At 33.5% G+C, this 18,671-nt stretch overlaps 1 protein-coding gene across 6 annotated transcripts in view; it reads right to left on the bottom strand.

Moving 5' to 3' along the window:
• Positions 1–18,671, bottom strand: part of LOC105832759 (serine/threonine-protein phosphatase 2A 56 kDa regulatory subunit gamma isoform) — a 37,579-nt gene that overhangs the window by 6,466 nt on the left and 12,442 nt on the right. For 2 of the 6 annotated variants that reach the window (XM_036284144.1, XM_028194734.2), the window contains exon 3: positions 2,667–2,841. In XM_036284144.1, coding sequence (XP_036140037.1) covers positions 2,667–2,841 — 175 coding nt within the window. Of the gene's footprint in view, positions 1–863; positions 2,637–2,666; positions 2,842–18,671 lie in introns of those variants that run through there. The other 4 variants (XM_036284148.1, XM_036284146.1, XM_036284147.1 and 1 more) reach the window with 2 other exon arrangements.

An 18,671-nucleotide genomic window follows, 5' to 3' on the forward strand; every position in this document is an offset into this window, starting at 1 on the left:
TTAACCACTCGGATGGAAACCAATTTCCGGAGAATGTTTTTATTACATAACTCATAATCATCCGCCAATTTACTCAGCGAAATGCGACGTATAACTTTATTAAGCCACGGTGATTGTCGGCCTTCGACAAGTGACTTTTACCGGCTTCCCACGTTATTTTCCGCATAGCTCGCCGCTACGAAGGAAACGCGCGTGGTTTTACGCGTTTTGCCAAACCATGCAGAAACGTAACTGTACTTTAATGCAAAGCAACACGAATAATCGTCTGGTGCAGCACAGTTGCAAGAATATTTTCGCACAACAAGTGAGTTTGATAATTTAACATGAGCAAATGTAATATTAAATTGTCATATGTATAATTTTTAAATGTACAAATTAATAACATGAATTATGCGCGGATTTTATTACAAATATCATCTTCCATAAATTAATAAATCGAATTAACTTTTTCTATATTTTTTTCTATATATATTTAATATTATATGTCAAGAGCAGGATTATTATTAATATTTTATTCAAGTTAATCAAGAGTTCAATAATCTGTAAATAATTGAAATATTTATTAACCTGTTATTAACAATTCTATTAGACCTTTCAGCTTTTATTGTTTCTCGTAAAGTATATCACAATAAAATCAATTTCTGAAAATTATTTTAAATACGTACATAAATTTTATGAATCTTTAATCTATATTCAATTCTGTTTTATTACAATTTTATTGCAATTTCTCATTGTTCTAACTAATCCATGAGTATGACCATGACAATATTAAGATTAAAATAAACCTTAATCGCTTTTATCAAAACTCTCTTATATTATTTTTCACAAAATGCAAAACGATTTTTCAAAATCATAGAACTCACCAATCCTTAAGAATCTCTTCGAGTTTAAAATTCACTAACATTTCCTCAATCGGAAAACTTCTAAACCACAGGACTCACCAATTTTCACGGGAAGCGTTTTAACCGAAAGGATTCGCCAACTTCTGATAAGAAAATTTCAACTTTTCAACTCGCCGATTGATTTTTATGTTCCCCACCTCTGTTCAATATCTGCTATTCTTTTTAAATCGATTATAAATTATTTAATTAAGAAGCGATTGCTTTCATCGGATATGTATTCGTTCGGCATTTTCCGCGGCACCCATCCGAGATAATTCACTTTTTCACGAATCAACGACCCCGAAGTCCTCCGGAGCTTCGCCAGCCGGTCGCGCCCGCCCTTAATCGGATTTTTTCACGGATTCGCGATAACAACCCCGCCGACACCACCGGGATCCCTTTGTCGCTAATTCCCGTGGTTGTTTAACGCCCGCAACAATCTGTTGCTTCGTCCGTGTCAATCGATCGGCCGGGAAGGCAAGGCTCTCTTCTCGGCCTTTCTCTCCTCGGGGTGTTCGCGCGCGGCGAAACCACCCCTGTGAAATACCGGCGAGCACTAGCGGCGCAACCTCGCGGGTCCCCGGAACCCGGTGACCGCGTTCGCGAGGGGCGGGGGACGGGAGGCAGAAGAGAGGAGGGGGACTGGGGCTCTGGCGGGTGAGATTCGCCTAAGTGGCACCAGGTTCAACGAACTCGAGGGTCCTCGCCGGGATCTCGCGGGTCATCTCTCGATCGGTCACGGGGTCGATACAATCCCCCTCGCTGAGATTCTGTGCAGGTGGAGCCGCGTCCAGGTGGGGCTCTCGCGAGGGTGTTCGGGCGCTGGTCTCGGAACGGTTGGAGGAGAAGGATCAGAAAGGGGGATGGCCGAAACGTAGGCGGGGATGAAACAGGGGGGAGGGGAGGGGTGGGAAAAGGGGACGCGGAACCCGACTGTTTACGTTGGGAAAACGGGGAATCGTGAATCCGGGGCGCCTGCGCGACCCTCGTTGCACGCAATCGATAGACTCTGACGTAGGAGGTAGTCTCTCGCAACCTCGATTGACCGGCATTACATTGGGAAAGGGCAGGGGGATCAATTTGTCGCCGCCCTTCTCACCTATCTTTTTCTCTCTCTCTCTCCTCTCCTCGCGACTTCCCCGCTATCTTTTTCGCGTCTTATTCACCTTTCCGTTGTTTGTTTTCTCACGCTACACGTCTGCGCGTTCGATCTTTGCCCTGATTCAATTGTCCGATTATAATTGTGATATGTGAACTAGTTTCTTGCATAATGATTTCTTTATGTTACTTGTTGATCGAGCCGATTTCAGAGTGCAAGCTATTTGCAACAATCGCAAAATGGATGTGATATCTGTATCGTAAACATGTTCGAGATGACATACTTTCTTCTCATTTTTAATACAATGTAAATCATCAATGACACAAGTGTAAAAAATGGTAGCAAAGAATCGCTAATATCATTTTATTTTATCTAATAATGGATCAACGCGAGATTAATTTTACTTTCTATTGCAGAAAGAATTTCATTCATCTCAAGGACGCATTGTTTAGAATTAATGCGCGTATTATTAACTCTTTCCGTACAAACAGGGATATTTCGAGTCCGATCAATTTTCATAGAAGTTTCTCAAAATTTCTAAGGCAATGAAATTATGCTATATTTTTTTTCAAAAGAGATAGAGTTTCTATGAATAAGGTGCTTTTGTACATTACAATGTAAGGGTTAATACAATTTAAAATTAATGCACATATTTTACGGTATATATTTCTGATTGAATAACTCACCGGACAACAGTGGTAATTTCTGCAATTCCCGATTTTTCGATATGTTGAACCTCGAGCTGCTTTGCCGTTTATCCTTTTTGATTACGGGTCCACCGGGTTGATACTTGATTTTGTTGATAAGTGTAGGCGGAGGCGGTGCATTGCCCACAGGAGGTCCTCCGGTCACCTTGTTTGCCTATAACAGATAAGATAAAGATAGATTATATAAATTTCGTAGATAATTTATGAATCGATACATTTAGTACTGTAATCACGTTTCATAAATTAGCAAAACAAAGTGAACAGAACCGATTTTAACTAATATTTTATTTGCTGCTCATTTAATGCTAAAAAGATGTCAAAGATAAAAATTTGAAGCTCAACAAAGTCAATTAAAAAAATATTCCATAAAAAAAAAAGATAAAATTAGGGACTTTAAATTTATACATTTCTTCCTTGACGGTCGGATCTGGATCTTTTCTCTATTTATTTATAGTATGCATGTAGGTTATATAGATACATGGAATCTACAATTTAATCCCGGTTCCGAACAGCAAAGATGGAGATTTCTAGGCATAGAATACTCTTGACTACCATTTTCATCGAGAAAGAGAACGGGGAAAAAAATAGAATTTTTTCAATTTTGCTCGGGATTGAACTCAGAACTTGGCAGATTAACAAACCAATATGCTACACACGCTTACCTGTGTGTGTGTGTGTGTGTGTGTGTGTGTGTGTGTGTGTGCGCGCGCGCGCGCGCGCGCGTACTTGTACCATAAATAAAACTTTATACAAAATTATTTTATTACTAAAAAATTATATGGACTTTTGGTTAGGAAAACTTTAGAACTAATTTGTTTAAAGATAATTTTTAATATATTTGCTATATTATAAAATTAATGTTTAGCTTAAACATAGATTAACTTCAATATATGAAAAAAAATTCTTTCTTGCAAATATTTCCTTAAAAATAATCCTTATAAATTTTATTCAAAATCACTTTGTAGCTAATAAGTCAGTGTAATCAATTTCGTTATGATCTACTAATTTATTTTTAGTCAATAGCATACCGGTCGTAAAAATTCGTAAGTTAAGGTAGTAGTAAGTAGAGAAATACCTGTACTCTAAAAAAAATAAAAAAAAAATACTCATTAAAATATATTGTATAAATTATATTTAAAGTCAATTTAAACATGGATAATTTATTTTCAAAATTACATGTAATGTTAAGGATTAAAAAATTACAATCTATCATAATTTTTTAAAATCAATTTGCTTTCAATTATTTTTGAAAAATAGTTGAATATTCATCTATTAATTTCATGTAAATATGCTTCAATAAGAACATTCTAATTAGACTTAACATTAAGAAAGACTCTAAACACTCTAAATAATTATATATTGCATGTACAATCGTTAATTAATCACTTTAGTGTTGCGCGATAAATGCGGCCATGAACCTTGAAAAAAAAACTCGTAAACAACGTTTCTTTTAATCGTCTTCTATCAGTAATAAAGTAGGTTATTTGAATGAGCGAGGAAAGTCATAAACACAAATGCTTCGGTTTATCTTGGATTGCGGTTAAGTTGGCCGAACAAATGAACCACGTTGGCGTCCCAACGTAATGAATCCAATCAGATCCCCCTTCTTCTCGATCCCCCATTATTACAAACCAACTAACTGGTTACGCGAGCTTTCATCATTCACTTTCTCGATCGTTCCGCTTTCGGAGTTTTCGTGTCTAACGTCTAATTAGCAATTACCAACTTCTTCAATGATATTGTAGATCGGCTGTATATCACCCACTAAGAGAGATCAGATTGGACTCTTTAATTTAACCGACGTAATTTAACTACAAAGTTGACAAAAATCAGAAAACTATAAGCTCTATAAAAAAATTCAGATACTGGAAAACGGTGGATTGAAAACAAAATAAAACAAAACATTATTCGTCGAAATATCTACATACATGATAAAACATTGCGTAATCAATAACACATCTGCGCAGTATGACAGGTAGTACACACAGCAAGTTAAACGCTTCTAAAGAGGTGTAGTAAAACGGAATGTGTGTCCGCAGATTGCGGATAAAAATAGATGTAAAACACGATCTGATGAACTATTACGAAGTTGCCATCACTCATCAGTCGCGTCAGTCTAAGTTTTCGTGTCGTCGGTTGCTGTGTCCTCAGAATATGCGCATGCGATCACGTACGTTTGATAAACAAAGTTAACGATCCTACACATTGTCACTCAGTGAAACCCAGTATTTACTATCGCTTTAAGAGAGCTTAAAAAGATCTGTAAAACGCGACGTAAACGTGCGATAATGCGGAAGTTGTTTCGCGCAATTGTCTCGCGCGACGAAGTGTTTTAACAAACTCAAAAGATGATTTGTCGCTTGAGATTACAAAGCTTATTATTCAAAAAGCATTACGCGAAACTATTTAACTGCAAAAACATTTTAAAAATAATAACACATTGTATACTAGAAATGTATCCCCATACTGAAAAGTTTTGTAATAATTATCAAATACTGAGTGAAATAAATCTTCGGTGCCAATAAAATATTCAATTAATATAAAGAATAAACGTAATAGAGCAAAATCATCAATAACCTGACATAAATCATTTGAAGCAACACTTCTTTATTTCTTGGAAAATAAATATTGCACTTTATTAATCTTGATAAAAATAATCTGTTTTAATAATTAAAAAAAAAAAAGGAAACTAAAGTCTTTAAAGTAGAAGAATAAAATTTGCACAATTTTCTTTTGTAAACTGCATAGTTTAAACAATGGAATTTATATTATTAACAATATTACATTATTTTGTAACATTCTAAAGCTATTTTATTTATATTTTTCTCTTTCTTGTTTTTCTTATAATTTCTTATAATCATTAAATGTAAAATCACAACGCAAACTGATACACTTATCGATAAGACAAATATGATGATAAAAATCAGATAGAATAGAATAAAAAGCACTTCATTATGAGATGTATTTATTAATCATATTAATAACCAAATTTAATCTTTATATATTATCGTGCTATATATTGTCTTGCAGAACAGCTCCAAAGATACGATAAATTTACAAAAAAAATTTACATTAAAATAAAAGATTTCTAGGCATTCACATGAATTTATATAAGTATTTTATACAGATAACTTACATTAAAGAAAAAAAAAAAAAAAAAAAACATGCAACATTGCTATCTATTATGTCAGTTTTGAAGTTCATTTTGTCAGATGCTCATTTTTGCTTACCTTACAAAAAACTATTATTTAATAAAAGAACTTCTGGTTTGTATTTACGTTTCTAAAGTTTTATTTTTAGTTTTTGCTTAAGAAATAAAATTCAAAAAAAGTAGTAAATCGATGTTGGCAACCTTCCTCTACTCTACACTAAAATATTTAGAAAAGTAAAATTTATACAATTTAATTTCTGGCGTTATTAATTTCGAATATTTAATTGGCATTATTTCACTTAACATTTGGTAACTACTACCAAACAGTGCATTAAAAACTTTAAAGTTACATTTATAATATAATAACTTTTATAGCAATAATCTTCTGTAATATAAAGTAGGTAATATCGATAAACTATTCTACATTTGCAGTGTGTATTGCATTTTAGAATAAATTATGTCATTGCTTTTGACTGTACGAATAATGATATGTAACAAATGCTGTTACGCGAGGAAAGGTCAGTGTCAGTGTCGAAGTTCACGGTCAAAGATCACACTATTATAGTTCTTGTTCTAACAGAATTTCTGTGTGAGGGATTGAGGGGCGTGCAATATGCATTTTATTTCTTTCATCTTCCTAATGGTATTTCTTGTTTTCATCAAAAGTCATTCATTATTTCGAATAAATGCATGTAATAAAAGAGAGTGATTATATGCGAGATACCGTTTGATACAGAGCTGTCCTGTTTTTAGCAAAATGATTCAAGTTCTAATTTGTCAATTTCTATTTTTTTTGTCCCGTTAGGTCATTAGATTCAAGAAAACATTAATTTTTGAAAAAATATACAATAAATTTAATAGAATGCTCTGCAAGTATGACGTTCATAGAACTATACTTCGTCGGATTAAAAACCTCATTTATTTTAAAATTTATTATCGTAATTATTATCGTAATTATTATCGTTGTAATTATTGTAAAATATAAGTTGTAATAAGTATTAATTTCTCTTGAAATAATTTTAATATTTTCAAATATTAAAATGTGTGTGAAATGCGTACAAATAATAAGGTAATAAAAATATATAATAAAGTGAATATACTGAAATAGTAACATTTAACAATTAAAAGATTATTGTCGCAGAGGAAAATTATCAATACTGGTATCGGTCTTCTAAAGCATCTCCTAATTTCTTATATTAAAAACATGATATAAATAATTAAAGAAATAAAAATAGTATTATAGATATAGGTCATATATCCTTTTTTCAAAAACAAATTTAACTTAATCTAACCTTTATACGAGTATATAGTCGTGCTACATGATATGTTTTGTAGACAGCATAAGATATTTGTATAATAAAAAGTTTTAAACTGAAATAAAAAACTTGTATAAATTCTCATATATATTTACAAATATTTTGTACAATGACATAAAAGGGGAAAAAAATGTAACTTATTATATCAGTTTTGATTCAATTTTTAAAATCATTACGTTGCATTTGGTTACGTTGCAAAAAATACTAATTATTACAAAATATAAAATAATATTATAAAAACTGCTATACCATCTGATAAGATACTAACTTATAGTTTATATTTGTTTTCAAAGTTTTATTTTTAGTTTTTGTTTAAAAAATACTATAAAAAAACAAAGTGGTATAACAGTATTATAATTAAATATGAATAATAACTAATGTAATTAGTTAATATTTAATTATAAATCACAAATATAAAACTAAATTACACAAATTTTATACAATTCTTTTAATTTAATTTTTCACTTTACAAACAAATGGCAATAAGAGTTAAAAAGTCATTGATCTTTGAAAGACTCATTGATCGCAGTAATCTTCGATTCTTTATATAACTTGAATCATCACTTTAAGTGTATTTCGAGTTACTTTTATGTGTCATTTAATATGATACCTTATATCGTTACAAAATTAATGCGTATTCGATACTGACCATACGCGGTTATAAATGTCTTAGTCCCGTTTTTACCAACGTAGATTAACTTTAATCTCGGTTTAATTTACTCTTCATCTTTTTTTAATTTTTGGAACTAGAATAAGATAAGAACAAATAAGTTAAATCGAGATTAAAGATAATCTACGTTGGTAGAGACGAGCCTTATACCACGTAATCAAAACTACCGTGTGTTGAAAGGTTGTTCTATCTTTGGTTATCATATCGGTCTGATAAATAGACACTGCGTGATAAATCAAGAAAAATCTTGCTTTTCGATCGTCGCACATTAAATCGTAAACAAGTACAAAATAAAATAATTATTTTATTGAGAAGAATTTAAAGATAGCAATTTTGATATTCAACAATAATAATAAGCTAGGAAGTTTATGTAAAAATATCGCTTAAGATTGCAGATAAATAACAAGTGACAACGTTTTAAATATTATGTGTGATCGTCAAATATATTTTTGTCAAAATAATAAAATATTAATTGACAAATTTAATTAAATCGCATTTAATCATGAAGAAAAAACCGACCATTGTGATAAATAAAATTTTGCTTAATAAATAAAAAAAAAGAGAGTCCCATAAAACTCATATCATATCAGAAGAGATAAAAATGGACTCTATCAAATTGACAGTTAAACTAACATGATAACGCAAAGGTATTTATATTAAAAAAAAAATTTAAAAAAAGGAAAAAAAAAAGGAATATAAAATATTCTCCAGATTCAGCCTTCAATTTTCTGCTGTACGATTTAATCGTATATGAAGCAAATTCATGTAAGGATGCCGCATTTAAATCTGCTGAATATTTGATAAGAGAACTGGCATCGTCCGAAGCCAGAGGAGCTGTGGGGAAACCTGCCTTTTTCTTGAACACGTTGCCGAAGGCAAGCCCGCTGAACGTTTGCATCTTACTTTGCATACCAGCGCGCGGCTTCCGGAACGACGATCGGCCCAGGACGGAAATTCACTATCGGCACAGAGCGGCGGCAGGCAGCCGCAGGAAAAACAGTCTCGCGGCGTCGCGGCGCAACATGATTCTCGCATTCGCGAGCTCCCCCTTCTCACGGGACGAAGAGGATCTCTCAATCACACACAGCCGTCGAACAGCCGCGATTCACTTCACGTACTACCGGGAATATCCGCTTTCTTCCCGCCGACACCTGAGAGCGCATCCGCGAATGCATGCCTGAGAATATTCCGCGAAATAACTCGGGGGAATTTTTCCCGTTTTCTTTTTTTGGTCCGAGTCTAAAGTGTCAAAAACCGATTTTTCCCTTTGCGAGAGTTGCATCAGCGTGAGATCTCGCGGAAAAGCTGTCTCACCCCCCAAAAGATCGGAGTCGACTTTCAAGCTGTAAATTCCCGCTGCGATCCGAGACGCTCGCGAGCGCAACGGCTGCATATTTTATTGCCGTAAAATTCAAGGGTTCGACGATAATCGACGAGATAAACCATTTCAGCGAATTAACAATGACGGAATCACGTGTCACGCTCTCGATCTGTTTGCAACGACGACGGATAGGATTCCTCACACGCCAGTCAATTTACGCGCGAAAAGGCGGACGTGCGCGCGCGTGTGTGTACAAAAATAAGCCGGTGAAACGGAGTTGTATCCGGGCGAGAAGTAGGCCTCCACCTTATCCGAGATTAGGAAAAACCGTCGCGAGAGAGAGAAAGATCTCTCTCTTTATCCGAGGCGCGCTTCGCGCTCGCCGGAGTATTTTAGCCGACCATCGAAAATGACGAGAGAGTAAATATTATCTTTCTGTCGCTGGCCGTCACGCGCGATGTTTTGTAACTCAATATTTCCGAGCGCCCATCTTTAAAAGAGAGCCTGACTGTATGTGTGACATAACCGACACCGCTAATACCGATAACGCGTATCGCCACATTTTTATTTTTCAAGAATCTCCGGTTTTTTTCTCTCACACTCCGAACGCTCGCGGATTTTTCGCGTCGCGACAGCTCGTCGTCGAATAAATTTTCCAGGGGCACAATCGCATAATTGATACATTATTCATGAAATCATAATCGTAACTTTAATATTCATTATTCGCAACGACGAAAATAAATTTGTATATACGGCCTTTAGTTTGCCTTTTTCTCCCCCCCCCCCCCCACCGTCAAGGCGACGCAAAATTCTCCCAGGCTCGCGGAGTCACGGTCTCTCCAACGCGATAAAGAACAAGAACATGTACATCATCGCCGAGTCGTCTCACCTGCGGATCAAGCGTTATTTATATCTCGTACGCGAAGTCACCGGCAAAACTTTAACTCGCGGGAAGAGATCGCGAGTCGCGAGAAGCGGGCGTTTCCTCTCGTGAAACTCGGGGGAATTCGCGGCATCGAGGGGATATAAATATTCCCCGTGCGCGGATGTCCAGCGCGGAATATTCTCGTGGGCTGCTGATCCGAATCGCGCGGCGACAAAACGGACAAAGGCGCGCGCGATGATGATGATGATGATGATGATGATGATGATGATGATGCGGCGGACGACGTAAAGGAGGTGTAACGTTACCTCCTCGTCCGATTTTCACACGAGAAATCGTCGAACGACACTATTTTCTCTCGCCCGCCTGTCGCGATGCCAGCGACGACCAGGAAAGACAGAGCGAGAGAGAAAGAACGGGAGGGAGAGAAAAAAGATAGACGGTCGAGACAGCGGCGTCACCGACGTCGCGACGCCCGAGATCGTCCGAGCGGCGCTTCGCGGAGTCCAAGTCGGAGCCGGCGACGGCGACGGCGACGGCGACGGCGACGGCGACGAGAGCGCACTGTCAGAGGCGAACAGCAAGCGTGCACTCGTGACCGAGAATCGCAGCAGCCAGCCAGCCACTTGCGACACTCTCTCGCGTGTACACACACCGCAGGTTTTGGCGAGCGCCGCCGTCGTCCGATCGACGCCGCCGATCATTCAAGGCCGCCACGTATGACCTTAACCCTCAAGCCAATTATGAGGAATTACGTTTCATCTTGTGCGGCGCACACATACGCGCACGTGTATACGCGTGTACGCGGCCGATCGCGAGTTCTTTCCCCCTATATACCACATTTTCGCCATGATCGATAAGAAGAGGGTCATGGGGAGATCTCTCCAAGCTCCTGGACCATAGATTCTCGGGAGAGTGAGAGTGGGAGATCAGGGGTGATTTGGGGACGAGATTCTCACCTTCCCTCTTTTTCACACTTCTCACATTATCGAGAAATTTTTATTTCTTTGTATTTTTTTTTCTATAATTTATTATAAAGTCAAATCGTATGGAGAAGAGAAGGAGGTCATGAACCCTCACGGTTATGGAATGATATTTTGTACACTTTGTGTTGATTTTTAGAAATAGATGTTTAAATTATTTCTTTACATATTCTTTAAATGTTATAACATGGCCATTGGTTATAAATGTTTATTGTATTGTTATAAAAACTGCATTTTTGTTATTGCATATAGCCGAAAGTTTTATAGGTGTGTATGCTTTACGTTTTGTGTAATATGTCGAGTATTAATCTTTTAATTTTAGTGTAACTTGACGGGCTTGAATATGGCTTTCGAAATGACGTAATTGAATTTAATGTTTGACTTAATGTATACATGCATTTGACGTGTAAAGTTATATTGCCTGCGTTATGTATAATCACAGTTATGGACCATTTGCGTGTATCGCAAGTCTAAGTATAATCCCTTCGAATGTAATTTGGTTATACTTTTATTTTACTTATTAGCTATTATATTGCTTGTTATAATACTTTTATAATACTTCTACAATGCGCAAAAGTCAAAGATTTTTTTTACATATGTTTTTGATACTTTTCTGTGATATTATGTACAAGATATTGGTGCTTTTCTGATCCTGTTGTGAAATCCTTCGAACAGCGTTAATTGTTTATCTTTTAGAAATAAAAATGATTTTGAGAGTACATTTGTTGATGTTGTATATCCCCGTACAGGGGTTCTATATAACTGCAATCCTTTCTCCCTCTTCAGTAAATTGTTAATTATATTCATTATGTACATCCGACGAACTTATAACACGATTGGCAGAACTTCATGAGTAACAAACTCGTACTGACAAGAATTACGTTACATAAATATTTAGTGAGTTATTTAAATAAAACAAAATGGTGATTCAAAACCCATCTTCTCTCCTCTAGGAAAATTGTACAATTTAAATAACAATATAAAAGATGCATAAAAATATAGTTTAAAAATTCCACGAGTTTTAGTTATAGTTATAGTTATAGTTAGTTATTCTTTTCCAAGTTTATTTCTTTCTCGTTTATAAATTCTGTTTTTATTTTATTTGCTTAAGCACACACGAGCATTATTTTAATATTTATTTAAAAATAAGATTCTGCGTTATAGAAAAAGAATACAAGATCTATATGAAAAAATTTATCGTTTAAATTGATATTTGTTTTACAATTTAGAAATAGTTTGTTTTTAAAAAGTGTGGACTTCCCAGAGTTATTGAAACATTTGTCATAACAGGCGTCAATAAATGGTAGACTTACATCTTTATATCAATAAGCGATACATTGTCACGCAGTATTTAACAGAAATACATGTCAATAGAACAATTATAAACGCAGTGAGATCTTTTGTACACGCTGCGGGCTCGCTTGTCTGTCATACTTTATTTCCTAACAATGATGATGAAGCGGCTTTAGGCGCCGCGTGACGAAACGACAATGCCCGGTTACTATTTCTGAATACATGTGGGAGGCGCGACGTATGTATGTACGCATCGTGCATGCGAAAATGCAGGAACTGTCGTAGTTATATGCGATTATTAACGAGCGACAAAGACGACGTGTGTGTCCACCACACACATTTTGTCAACGAGACGTCCAATTGTTATTGAGCCCAATTCAAATTTCACACATCTATCATTCCCGATGGGATTGTACACATGATAAATTTACAGATGTTACAAACAACAATTTTCTGAATTCTCTCATTTTACGAGATAACACAAGATCGTAGAAGACACAAATATAGAGAGGCTTCGCAATTCGAAAAATACGACAGCTCTACATAAAAGATTATTGTCAAAACAATTGTAGGATAAATGATTTAACTTGTCTAGGTAAAGTAGAATTATCGTTCAACAAAATTATTAAACAATTGCTTTCTTTAATAGAACCTTAAAGTTTTACCGACATTTTTTATTTTAACTATATTTTTAACTGGCTTTAATGCAACATTCTTTAGAATTAAAGTACGCACACGAATGTAGGGGTGAGTAATCGAGTTCAAGGAAAGGGGGAAAAAAAAACACGAAAAAATAATTATTCTCAGTACGTCATGATCAATAATTGCTGTTACTTTACGACAACATTTGCTTAATATACAAAATATACGATGTAAATGTATAAGATAAAACCAGGCATTCCCAAGGATAACATATATAAACAATAGCATGCAATTAAAACTAAGATTAAAAATCTAAAACAAAAGATATTTTCTTTTAAAATGCGATTTCATTATTATAAAATATTTTGAAATGATTTTACAGAATTTCAAATTCTTCTACACAATTAAAATACGCACAAAAATAAAGAGAACAAAAGGCAATTTTTATTTTATCAATAATAAAAATTTTATAGAACTAGACCACAACATTGCGCGCGCTTCGCGCGCGCCACTTAGCATTTTTATATTGAACATTGCACTTTTTTTTCTTCTGTAATATTACTCTCACACACTTTATCATATTTAATGCCCTTCTCTATCTCACGCTCTTTCTCCCACTCTCTAAATTATTAATTATAATATTAATGATATTAATTATATTATTTTCATATTGTTCAATATTACTCTTACACTTTACTTTCTTATTTAATCCTCTTCTTTATCTCTCACGCTCTCCCACTCTCCTCCCTCCACCCCTCTCTCACTCACTAAACACAAATTAGTGATTATATTATATTTTCATGTTTCTTAATATCACTCTTACATACTTTATCTCCATACTTAATCCCCTTTAAATAAATTAAAAATTATAATATATTATATGTAATGTTACCTGTTAATTTTCAATCAATTTTCAAAACTTTCACTTTCTGGCGAACTCTTTAGAAAATTATTGTACGCGTCCGGAACTATAGGAAAACTGTGTTAAAATAAATAAAATTCTCGATATTCGATTAGCATTTCCCGTCAACCCTCAAAATTCAAGTTTTCCGGAAAATATAATTGTTTAAAAAATGTTTTAATTAATTATATCACCTGAATTCTATAACAAATTATTGTACGCGTCCGGAACTATGTGAGAATTACGTTAAAATAAATATAGTCGATATTTGATTAGCATTTCAGGTCTAGCTTTAAAAATTCAAGTTTTCCGGGCAAAATAATTGTTTAAAAAATGTTTTTATTAATTATAACACCGTAACTTTCCAAAAACTATTGTACGCGTCCAGAACTATATGAAAACTGCGTTAAAATAAATAGAACTGTTGATATTCGATTTGCATTTCACGTCTAGCCCTCAAAATTCAAGTTTTTCGGGCAAAATAATTGTTTAAAAAATGTTTTAATTAATTATATTACCAAAACTCTTTAGAAAATTATTGTACGCGTCTGAAACTATATGAGAACTGCGTTAAAATAAATAAAACTGCCGATATTCGATTAGCATTTCACGTCTAGTCCTCAAAAATCAAGTTTTCCGGGAAAAATAACTGTTTAAACAATGTTTTAATTAATTAAAACACCGTATCTTTTTAAAAAACTATTGTACGCGTCCAAAACTATATGAAAAATGCGTTTAAATAAATAGAACTGTTGATATTCGATTAGCATTTCACGTCTAGCTCTCAAAATTCAAGTTTTTCGGGTGAAATAATTGTTTAAAAAATGTTTTAATTAATTATATTAACGGAACTCTTTAGAAACTTATTGTACGCGTCCGGAACTATATGAGAATTGCGTTAAAATAAATAGAACTGTCGATATTTGAACAGCATCTCACCTTTAGCCCTCAAAAGTCAAGTTTTTCGGGCAAAATAATTGTTTAAAAAATGTTTTAATTAATTATAACACCGTAACATTTTAAAAAACTCTTGTAGGCGTCCAGAACTATATGAGAATTACGTTAAAATACATAGATCTGTCGATATTCGATTAGAATTTCAGGCCTAGCCCTAAAATACAAGTTTTTCGGGCAAAATAATTGTTTAAAAAATGTTCTAATTAATTATTTCACCTGAAATTTATAAAAACATATTGTACGCGTCCCGAACTATATGAGAATTACGTTCAAATAAATAGATCTGTCGATATTCGATTAGCACTTGTCGTGTAGCCTTAGAAATTCAAGTTTTTCGGGCAAAATAATTGTTTAAAAAATGTTCTAATTAATTATATCACCTGAACTTTATAAAAACATATTGTACGCGTCCCGAACTATATGAGAATTACGTTAAAATAATTAGATCTGTCGATATTCGATTAGCACTTGTCGTGTAGCCTTAGAAATTCAAGTTTTTCAAGCAAAATAATTGTTTAAAAAATGTTCTAATTAATTATATCACCGGAACTTTACAGAAACATATTGTACGCGTCCCGAACTATATGAGAATTACGTTAAAATAAATAGATCTGTCGATATTCAAATAGCACTTGACGTGTAGCCTTAGAAGTTCAAGTTTTTCAGGCAAAATAATTGTTTAAAAAATGTTTTAATTATTTATATCACCTGAACTTTATAGAAACATATTGTACGCGTCCCGAACTATATGAGAATTACGTTAAAATAATTAGATCTGTCGATATTCGATTAGCACTTGTCGTGTAGCCTTAGAAATTCAAGTTTTTCAAGCAAAATAATTGTTTAAAAAATGTTCTAATTAATTATATCACCGGAACTTTACAGAAACATATTGTACGCGTCCCGAACTATATGAGAATTACGTTAAAATAAATAGATCTGTCGATATTCAAATAGCACTTGACGTGTAGCCTTAGAAGTTCAAGTTTTTCAGGCAAAATAATTGTTTAAAAAATGTTTTAATTATTTATATCACCTGAACTTTATAAAAACATATTGTACGCGTCCCGAACTATATGAGAATTACGTTCAAATAAATAGATCTGTCGATATTCGATTAGCACTTGTCGTGTAGCCTTAGAAATTCAAGTTTTTCGGGCAAAATAATTGTTTAAAAAATGTTCTAATTAATTATATCACCGGAACTTTACAGAAACATATTGTACGCGTCCCGAACTATATGAGAATTACGTTAAAATAAATAGATCTGTCGATATTCAAATAGCACTTGACGTGTAGCCTTAGAAGTTCAAGTTTTTCAGGCAAAATAATTGTTTAAAAAATGTTCTAATTAATTATATCACCTGAATTTTATACAAACATATTGTACGCGTCCCGAACTATATGAGAATTACGTTAAAATAATTAGATCTGTCGATATTCGATTAGCACTTGTCGTGTAGCCTTAGAAATTCAAGTTTTTTGGGCAAAATAATTGTTTAAAAAATGTTTTAATTATTTATATCACCTGAACTTTATAGAAACATATTGTACGCGTCCCGAACTATATGAGAATTACGTTAAAATACATAGATCTGTCGATATTCGATTAGAATTTCAGGCCTAGCCCTAAAATACAAGTTTTTCGGGCAAAATAATTGTTTAAAAAATGTTCTAATTAATTATTTCACCTGAAATTTATAAAAACATATTGTACGCGTCCCGAACTATATGAGAATTACGTTCAAATAAATAGATCTGTCGATATTCGATTAGCACTTGTCGTGTAGCCTTAGAAATTCAAGTTTTTCGGGCAAAATAATTGTTTAAAAAATGTTCTAATTAATTATATCACCTGAACTTTATAAAAACATATTGTACGCGTCCCGAACTATATGAGAATTACGTTAAAATAATTAGATCTGTCGATATTCGATTAGCACTTGTCGTGTAGCCTTAGAAATTCAAGTTTTTCAAGCAAAATAATTGTTTAAAAAATGTTCTAATTAATTATATCACCGGAACTTTACAGAAACATATTGTACGCGTCCCGAACTATATGAGAATTACGTTAAAATAAATAGATCTGTCGATATTCAAATAGCACTTGACGTGTAGCCTTAGAAGTTCAAGTTTTTCAGGCAAAATAATTGTTTAAAAAATGTTCTAATTAATTATATCACCTGAATTTTATACAAACATATTGTACGCGTCCCGAACTATATGAGAATTACGTTAAAATAATTAGATCTGTCGATATTCGATTAGCACTTGTCGTGTAGCCTTAGAAATTCAAGTTTTTTGGGCAAAATAATTGTTTAAAAAATGTTTTAATTAATTATATCACCTGAACTTTATAGAAACATATTGTAAGCGTCCCGAACTATATGAGAATTACGTTAAAATAATTAGATCTGTCGATATTCGATTAGCACTTGTCGTGTAGCCTTAGAAATTCAAGTTTTTTGGGCAAAATAATTGTTTAAAAAATGTTTTAATTAATTATATCACCTGAACTTTATAGAAACATATTGTAAGCGTCCCGAACTATATGAGAATTACGTTAAAATAATTAGATCTGTCGATATTCGATTAGCACTTGTCGTGTAGCCTTAGAAATTCAAGTTTTTCAAGCATAATAATTGTTTAAAAAATGTTCTAATTAATTATATCACCGGAACTTTATAGAAACATATTGTACGCGTCCCGAACTATATGAGAATTACGTTAAAATAAATAGATCTGTCGATATTCAAATAGCACTTGACGTGTAGCCTTAGAAATTCAAGTTTTTCGGGCAAAATAATTGTTTAAAAAATGTTCTAATTAATTATATCACCTGAACTTTATAGAAACATATTGTACGCGTCCCGAACTATATGAGAATTACGTTCAAATAAATAGATCTGTCGATATTCGATTAGCACTTGTCGTGTAGCCTTAGAACTTCAAGTTTTTCAAGCAAAATAATTGTTTAAAAAATGTTCTAATTAATTATATCACCGGAACTTTACAGAAACATATTGTACGCGTCCCGAACTATATGAGAATTACGTTAAAATAAATAGATCTGTCGATATTCAAATAGCACTTGACGTGTAGCCTTAGAAGTTCAAGTTTTTCAGGCAAAATAATTGTTTAAAAAATGTTTTAATTAATTATATTACCGGAACTTTATAGAAACATATTGTACGCGTCCCGAACTATATGAGAATTACGTTAAAATAAATAGATCTGTCGATATTCAAATAGCACTTGACGTGTAGCCTTAGAAATTCAAGTTTTTCAAGCATAATAATTGTTTAAAAAATGTTCTAATTAATTATATCACCGGAACTTTATAGAAACATATTGTACGCGTCCCGAACTATATGAGAATTACGTTAAAATAAATAGATCTGTCGATATTCAAATAGCACTTGACGTGTAGCCTTAGAAATTCAAGTTTTTCAAGCATAATAATTGTTTAAAAAATGTTCTAATTAATTATATCACCGGAACTTTATAGAAACATATTGTACGCGTCCCGAACTATATGAGAATTACGTTGAAATAATTAGATCTGTCGATATTCGATTAGCACTTGTCGTGTAGCCTTAGAAATTCAAGTTTTTCAAGCAAAATAATTGTTTAAAAAATGTTCTAATTAATTATATCACCGGAACTTTACAGAAACATATTGTACGCGTCCCGAACTATATGAGAATTACGTTTAAATAAATAGATCTGTCGATATTCGATTAGCACTTGTCGTGTAGCCTTAGAACTTCAAGTTTTTCAAGCAAGATAATTGTTTAAAAAATGTTCTAATTAATTATATCACCGGAACTTTACAGAAACATATTGTACGCGTCCCGAACTATATGA

This window comes from Monomorium pharaonis, chromosome 3 (genome assembly GCF_013373865.1).
Source record: "Monomorium pharaonis isolate MP-MQ-018 chromosome 3, ASM1337386v2, whole genome shotgun sequence".
Lineage (NCBI taxonomy): Eukaryota > Metazoa > Arthropoda > Insecta > Hymenoptera > Formicidae > Monomorium > Monomorium pharaonis.